Here is an 8508-nt window from a genome sequence, read left to right as displayed (position 1 = left end):
AATAAAAAATAAAATAAAAATAAAAATAAATATTTCTACAAAAACAATGAAAAACAAAAGATGGCATGGCAAGAGATATGACAAGAAGGCTTACACTACAATTTTATTGATACAATAACATACATTAGTTTGCAAGGAAAGCTTTTAAGTGCATGTATTATTATTTTTATAATTTTTATATTTCTTCATAATATTTAATAAATCTTAGGGCTTTTTTATTATTTATATATCGAAGAGATTTAGGAAGTGAGATGAATTCAGTGTCAACATAAGGATAGGATAGAATACCAGTTGCAAACTTTTGTTTATTAATGAAGAATTTGCCATATAAAATAAAGAAATTAACTGTACTCTAGGGGTGGCCGACGCCAAGCCAAGTGGAATGACACCCCCTATGGTGACGTAAAGAACCACTGAACCGCGTTTGGAACCGATTCACGGAAATGAGTCGGACAGCCGTTCACTATAAGAAACTCAGTGCGCATGCGCTAGCAAGTAAACTTCCTTCAGGAGTCTTGGCTTATATGATGGGAACACACTCAATGAGGTACTTGTTGCTTTGTCTTATTTAAAAATGCAAATCTACTCATGTTACTGTCTATCAATATGACAGGTCTGTTGAGTTCATTTGCTTCATGGCATGCATGTGAAAATTCGTCGCATGCAGTGTCTTTCACCGTTAAAGTTTTAATTACAATGTTTTCTGTTGTTTTTAGACAGGCACACAATCATTTTTAGTAAAACTGTTGGCATGCATGAAAGGCATCCGGGTGTAATGAACATATGTGTTAGCACGTATTATTCCCTGTTTGTTGTGTTTGCTCGATGTGGACCTTTTTTGTTTGGTCCGTTAAACAACAACTGAAAATTCGGAGAATAAAACCTGCACAGATTGTTCTATAGCTACATTTAATATTTCCCCCTTTATTAAATTTCACCAATAAGTCCAGCCCAGGCATTGATTATTCTGTAAATGCTGTTATGGTCAGTGTGGAACTTTTTTACATGTATATTTAGGCGAGTGGGTAAGATTTTTTTATATATATTTTTGAAAGAAGTCTCTTGTGCTCACAAAGACTGCAAACATACATTAAAACCTGTAATATTTTGAAATATTATTATACTTTAAAATACCCTTTATCTATTTTAATATACGTTAAATGTAATTTATTCCTGTGATGTCAAAGCTGAATTTTCAGCATCATCACTCCAGTCTTCAGTGTCACATGATCCTTCAGAAATCATTCTCATATTCTGATTTGCCGTTTAATAAACTTTTCTTACTATTATGAGTGTTGTGAAAACAGTTGTGCAGCTTCATATTTTTGTGGAAACCGTGATACATTTAAAAAAAAAATATATATATATATATATTTTTGATGAACAAAGTTCACAAGAACAGCATTCATTTGAAATAGAATGTTTTGTAACAAAGTAAAAGTCTTTACTGTATTTTTTTATTTTAATGTTTTTCGAAACAAAAATATTGCATATCTCGTGTAAATGTGTATAATACATATGATCAATCATTGTCTAAGACATTTTAGTAATAACTCAATTAAAAAAAAAAAAAAAAAAAAGAAGCTTTAATGGCAAAGAGCAAATTTGCCATTCAATAGACATTTCTTACTATTATGAGTGTTGAAATCAGTTGTGCAGCTTCATATTTTTTGTGGAAACAAACCTCTTGTCTTCTCCTGTCTTCAGGATTGGTTGGTGCTTCTGCAGGTCATTGGGCCGCATGCGGACACACTTCATCATCAGCTCTATTGTGTTGCTGCTTCTGGCCGGAGTCTCCCTGACCTTTTTATTGCCCAACAATGAGGACGGCAGGATTCTCCGACAGCTCCACCATAGATCCAACGCCTCACTCACCCTCCCGGACCCAGAGGACAGTTTTACTATAATCATGCAAACGTACAACCGCACCGATATACTCCTCAGGCTCCTCAATCATTATCAGGCTGTGCCTCACCTGCAGTGCATCATCATAGTGTGGAATAACCCCGGCGAGCCACCGCCCAGGAAACTATGGGATGCCCTCGGCCCACACCCTGTGCCCGTCTTCTTCAAAGAGCAGAGCGTCAACAGAATGCGCAATCGACTGCATCCGCACCCTGAGATCAAGACTGACGGTAGGTGTGTGATTCTCACGTGAAGGAGAGGTGACCTGCCAGGTAGTTCACACAACAAAGTTACAAATCCGTGTTTTTCCCATTTAGGGTCAGGGGTCAATGACATATGAGACTGCCCATGATAATAAAAAAGAAAAGTCTTTTAAAATCTAGATTAAAACACAAATGAGTGTACATATTTAACATTAGATTACTAAACATTTCATTCATACAAATGTCATAAATTATTTATTCCAAAATACCGTCAAGATTTTAGGGAAGTCACATTTTAGAGCTGGGACTAATTTTGGCTTGTCATAAAAAAGTCAAATGATATGATATTTTAAGAAACTTGACCATAACACAGTCTCGAAGGTCCATTTTTTTTTGGACCGTTTTTACTTTATGCCCTACAAAATGATCTAAACAAATGTTAATTCAGAAATTAAAATCATGCTCATCATATAAGTAGTGATGGTATGTATGAATTGCATTTTAATGTACTGTATTTTTAATAAATTAATAGATAAGACAGAACACATATTTAACTGTCCCTTTAAGGCACGATCATACTAGATTCATTACATGTGCTCTTGTCTTTGAGATTGTTCTGACCGACACTCTCTTTCACCCGGCAGCTGTTTTGATGCTAGACGATGACACACTGGTCAGTGTTCCCGACATCAGCTTTGCATTTTCTGTCTGGAAGGTAATGTTCGCCAAAAGAATCGTGTTATTGACATTCTGTGGAGATATTTTCTGAAAGCAACTCTAGGAAATTTGATCTGTGTTTTACTTGACTGTCTTTTTCCATTCTGTTTCAATTACTCTCTTCAGGGACACGTAAACAAACTTGTTTTCATTTCAATTTGTGTTGTAGCAATTCCCAGATCAGATTGTGGGTTTTGTTCCACGGAAGCATGTGACCACAGCATCTGGTGTGTACAGCTATGGCAGCTTTGAGCTTCAGGATCCAGACAAAGGTGGAGGCGACAGGTGAGATTTGGAAAAATTCTGCATTTCCACGTTAATGCAAAAGTCGGACATGAAACCAAAACTGACCTACTTAATACTTGTTTCCATGTAATCCATGATTCATTGGAGCACATTATTCCAAAAGAAAAAGAAATGTATAGGTCTTTAACCGCTATAAAAACGAAGTGTAACATCATGATTGACAGCTGTGCTGCGCTTTATTCTTTATTCTTTATTTCAAGGATAGCCCCTTGAGATGTACCATCTCATTTTCGAGGTGGTCCTTACAATAATGACGAACAATACAAGATAATAAAAAGTAAATATTAAAGATAATTCCAAACACATAAACACAAAGACACACACCCGCATACCCACGCACACTCCAACAATGCTCCCCGAAACTAGCCCCCCACCCCCCCATCACCACCCAGTATTACACAAACTTTGCACAGACAGGGTATGATCAAAAATAAATAAATTCCTCTGCAAAAAATAGAGGTAGACATTTGTACACATAAGCATACTTTACACCCCCTTATAAATACATCTACTTGCATGCACAAGTAAAGTATACAATACATATTTGTACACAAATACACACATAAAAACAGTGAGTAGTGTGAGTCCTAGAACAGTTCGGAAACAAGAGCAGGATGTTTGAAAATGCGTAATTAAAGATGATTTAAAGATATGAAAAGAAGTGATCGACCTAAGTGAGGAAGGAAGGAAGGCTTGCGATTGAGGGCTGCGTTTAAGTCCATTTGTTTATGCCCTTCCCTCGCTAACTTCCCCGTCTTGTTCTCTCAGAAGTACGACATTGCTCACATCGCACGAGTGCCCACTAGGACGACTTCAGATGTTTTAATGTCAACATTTATGTGATTAAAGTCAAGTCGACTAGCCTGAACCTCGAGCTGAGACTCGAATGCGGGTTGCCTTGTGCTATGGCATATGACACACAGCGCTGCCCACAAGGCTATTTCTCCTACATAACAGCTTATTTTTATCAGTTCTTTTGTCTTTGGGTCGTTATATTTCTCACAGATTTCTGCTCGTTCTAGTTCACATACAGATAAAGCAGCACAGCAAAGATGACATTTATATGAAAGCATTAGTGAGAGAGCGATTGCGTGTGAAGTAATTATATCTGGCAGCGTCTCTCTACTAATAGTGAAGCTGTGGGTTTTAGTTAAGAAATTGATGCTTGAACTTTTAGGTTTCTAAGCTATTTTATTGATAAATCACAATACATTTCTGCACTGCTGAATGTTTCTGTACACGTGATCTGCATGTGATGTGATGTGTGCGTTACAATGCAGCAGTACATTAGTTTAGAACGGCGATTAACTTACGTGTACAATAAGCTGTTTAAAACATTCATTCACCCGATTAATTTTGAGCATCCAGATGGTATAATCAAATATGTCTTGTGGTGCACTCTCAGTGTACATTTATTTGTCATTTTAACTGTTTGGGAACGGAGCGTAAAAGTGGACTTCAAAGATTTCTTATCCTGTTGCGCCCTCTATAGCCTATGATCAGCGACTAGTCGACTTCAAGTCGAAAAGTATTAATTCTAAAAGTAAATATAACTATAAATCCTAAATCTAAAATAAATACTACCTATAAATATTTTTAAAACCCCAAAAAGAAATAAAATTGACAAAAGCACATAATAAAATTACTAAAACTTACACTAATATGAAAAGTAAAAATATAAAAGCTGATTTAAAATATGAATAGATACTGTAATAGTATGGTTTTAAACTTTACTGATAAAGTGTTCCTTGTTGTGGACACTTAAATGTATTTGATCCCTATTTCACATTATGAAAGTAAAATGTGTTGGGAAAAGAGCAGCACAAAAGTCACAACCACGCAATACAGCCGAATAAATGTAATTTCACCGTTCCATTAGCTATTCGATGATCCTGGTGGGAGCGGCATTCTTCCATCGGCGCTTCCTGGAGCTGTTCCGAGATCAGCCCGGTGGAGTGCACGCTCTGGTGGACCAAACCCAGAACTGTGACGACATCGCCATGAACTTTGCTGTGGCACATCATCTCTCACAGGTGTCCGGACTGAAGCGCCCCTCCGGGGTGTTCGTGAGGCCCGTGGATATGCGTAACCTGGAGAAGGAAGCCGGCAGCGGGTATGTGGGAATGTGGCACAGAGCGGAGCACATGCTGCAGCGCTCCTACTGCCTCAACAAGCTGACACAGATCTACGGAGAAATGCCGCTCCGCTACTCCAACATCATGATCTCACAGTTCGGCTTTCCCAGCTATGCTAATCACAAGAGCAGGATGTGATGTCAGCACATTGTGAGAGACAGGTGCAATCTCAGTAATGAGATATTATGTCATCTTTTTGGACAATTTGAGAGATTTTAAACACTTGAAAGTGCACATCTCATAATACATGAGTTTGTCCAACACAGGTTTGATGGAATTTTTGCAACCGTAACGTTTCTACATTCTCAGGCTTTTGTGGTTTTACGTTTTTAATTGCTAGAAATGTTGTCTTAGATTCTTCTTCTTTTTTTTTTTTTGATGCTATGAAAGCTTGTTTTCACCACAGAATAAAAAGTAAAAAGGATAATTATTTGTGACTTTTTATCTCACAATACAGACAATTTACAACTTGCAATTGCGAGTTTATCTCACAATTCTGAGAAAAAAAGTCAGAACTGCGTGATATTACGGAACTTTTAAAGGGAGGAAATGAAGGGGAAAAAAATATGACATAGGAGTGAAAATGTATATTTATATTTAAAATGAAAAACACACTCTATATTATATAATGTATTTCAGTGCTTTTGCGTTCGCTCGGAAAAAAAGATGTTCCCCTGAGAAAATTTGCTTTCGCTCGCAAAGAACACACAAGGTTTGCGAGCGAACTTAAACTTTCTCAGGGGAACCCAAAAGTTGTGTGAGTGGACGCAAAGCATTGAAATATATTTTTTATGTCTTCTTCCCATCTTCTATTTTTTCCATCTACATGTCCCTTAGGGGCTCTGTAAGATATAAACTTGCAATTGCGAGTTATAAATTCAGAATTGATATATAAACTCGCAATTGCGACTTATAAAGTCCAAATTGCAAGATATAAACTCACAAATCTGAGACAAAAAGTCAGAATTGTAAGATTAAAAAAAATTGCAATGATCTTTTTATATTTTACGTTTTTATATGTGAATAAAATGTGAGCATGCTGCAAAAGAGAGAGAGAGATAGAGAGAGAGAGAGAAAATATCAACATAAACTACACAGAACCAATATAAAGTCATATATTTGACACTGGTTACATGGAAAAATGTCACAACAGAAGACGTGTGATTTACAGATCAAAGTGATTGCTACGAATGGAGCCAAAATATAGCTGCCATGCCATGATCTATTTCCTGACAACAAAGCTGAATCCTTTAATTACAACAGCTTATCTCACACCAGGAAAATCTTAGCAACTCCCTCATCTTTAGTTTATGGGGGTTTTTTTCAAATCAAAAACAAAAATGACATACAGTCCTTGTTACACGTTACATGTAGTTACTAAAGTAATAACAGTAAATGATGCATAATTAAATGCAACTAACCCTAATCCTAACCCTAACTCTAGGGTAACACTTTATTTGACAGTGTCCTTATGTTACATGTACTTACCATAGTATTAACAGTAAATTATGCATAATTAAATGCAACTAACCCTCAACCAAATCCTAATCCTACGCTAACCCTATAGTAAGTACATGTAGTTATAATTACACTGTAACAATGACAACTTAAAATAAAGTGTAACCCTCTATAGTAAGGAAATGTAGTTAATTAGTATTACTTAGTACTTAAATGTGTAACTACACTAACAAGGACACCTTATGCTTACCTTATCCTTGCCACTGTTGCCTTTGGCTTGCTCAGTTGGGGATATTTTGGGGATATTTAATTTGATTTTATCAATCAATCAATTCCACTAGAAACAAACCTTGTTGTATTATTTTAATTTGATACTGGGAAGCTGCTTTGATACAGTCTGTATTGTGAAAAGCGCTATACAAATATACTTGACTTGACCTTAAAATAAAGTGTAACCCAGAACTGTTTGATGAATTAACTTTCACTTTTGATTGCATGTGTTCAGAAGCAGATAAAGAAGCAGTCTGATAATTTTGCTTCACTGGAGGAACAATGGAGGGCTTGAAGGATATCTAGGAGACTACTTTGTCTGTTGACACATGAAAATATAAAACATGTAGACAATATAAAGTGGACCCAACCCCCCACCCCCCTTCCCCCCTTCACCCCTTCAGACTAATAGCTGTGTAGACTACAACTGTGGGAAATTTAAATTTATCCGAAATTTGTCTCAGACAAAGTGGATTTGTGCTGATGGACGCTTCATGGAAGCTTGAGAAACCTATAATATTTCAACATAAAGATGTCAGATTGCATAGATTGCTTTCCTGCCAGTCTCTCTGTCTGCATCCTTGTCAAAAATGGGTGAAAATTGACTTCAAAACAAAAAGCCATCAACACAGAACATCTCATTAGGAAGGCAAATGAGAGATTTTCTCAAACAGCTCAGGATGTTAGAGGTCAGCCATTACAGAATCAAGCGCATAGACAAAACAACTCGGACAAACGTTATAAAAACCTAAAAGATCGCTGGATCTTTACTTCTTTTCTATTCTGTTCCATTCATATAATTAGTCAGTTTCAGAATTTTGGCTTTATCAACCAGGTGATATATTTCCACACTGTAATGAATTGCTGTAAAAACTACAGTATGATTTTACAGTGCAATGGCTGTATTTCAATAATACAGTAGATTACTGTTAACATAGATGCATTCTGGGGGCACACGGCAGTTTATTAGACCTTCTAAAATGGCATTTGTTGTTTGTTTGTTGCTGTTTTGGAGAGAGATCCCTACTAAGGGAACGTTTACACAACAACAATGTACTTGCGTTTTTGAAAATTATTGTGTACAGGCGACACCATTGTCAAAAATATTCCAGTTCACACAGATCCGTGAAAACGACCAAAAACGCCGCATTCTGCTGCCAGGCCAGTAGTTGGCGATGTCACTTTGTAAAGAAACACTACGTGCATATAGACTGAACACTTAATACGCGTGTGCATGAAGTCACCGTTTATACAAATTAGGTTTTTTTTTTTGTTTATACTGAGACGATAACAGTATCGTTTTCAAAAACTTGCACTTTGAAACCTGATTTTTGGAGTCTGCGTTTTCAGGCCCCCCAAAACGCCATTGTCGTGTAAATTAACAACCAAAACGCATAAGTAAATGGGCCCTAAATGAAAGTATGAATACTGAGTGAATATTTTACTCAATTAAAAGAATCTAGCTAGAAACATACTTGAAAGTAAAAAAAATAATAATAAAAATTTTTTTTTAA

At 36.4% G+C, this 8508-nt stretch overlaps 1 protein-coding gene across 1 annotated transcript; it reads left to right on the top strand.

Moving 5' to 3' along the window:
- Positions 1 to 456: 456 nt before the first annotated feature.
- On the top strand, positions 457 to 7186 carry extl2 (exostosin-like glycosyltransferase 2). The gene is made up of 5 exons (XM_084410283.1): positions 457 to 547; positions 1708 to 2135; positions 2753 to 2823; positions 2995 to 3110; positions 5011 to 7186. The coding sequence occupies exons 1-5, from the start codon at positions 525 to 527 to the stop codon at positions 5402 to 5404; spliced, it is 1032 nt and encodes a 343-aa protein (XP_084266409.1). The 5' UTR covers positions 457 to 524; the 3' UTR covers positions 5405 to 7186.
- The last annotated feature ends 1322 nt before the right edge of the window (positions 7187 to 8508 follow it).

This window comes from Rutilus rutilus (assembly GCF_951802725.1).
Source record: "Rutilus rutilus genome assembly, chromosome: 6".
In the NCBI taxonomy this organism is placed as follows: domain Eukaryota; kingdom Metazoa; phylum Chordata; class Actinopteri; order Cypriniformes; family Leuciscidae; genus Rutilus; species Rutilus rutilus.
The sequence above is the reverse complement of the archived record's forward strand: the minus strand, read 5'-3'. Positions and strand labels throughout refer to the sequence as shown.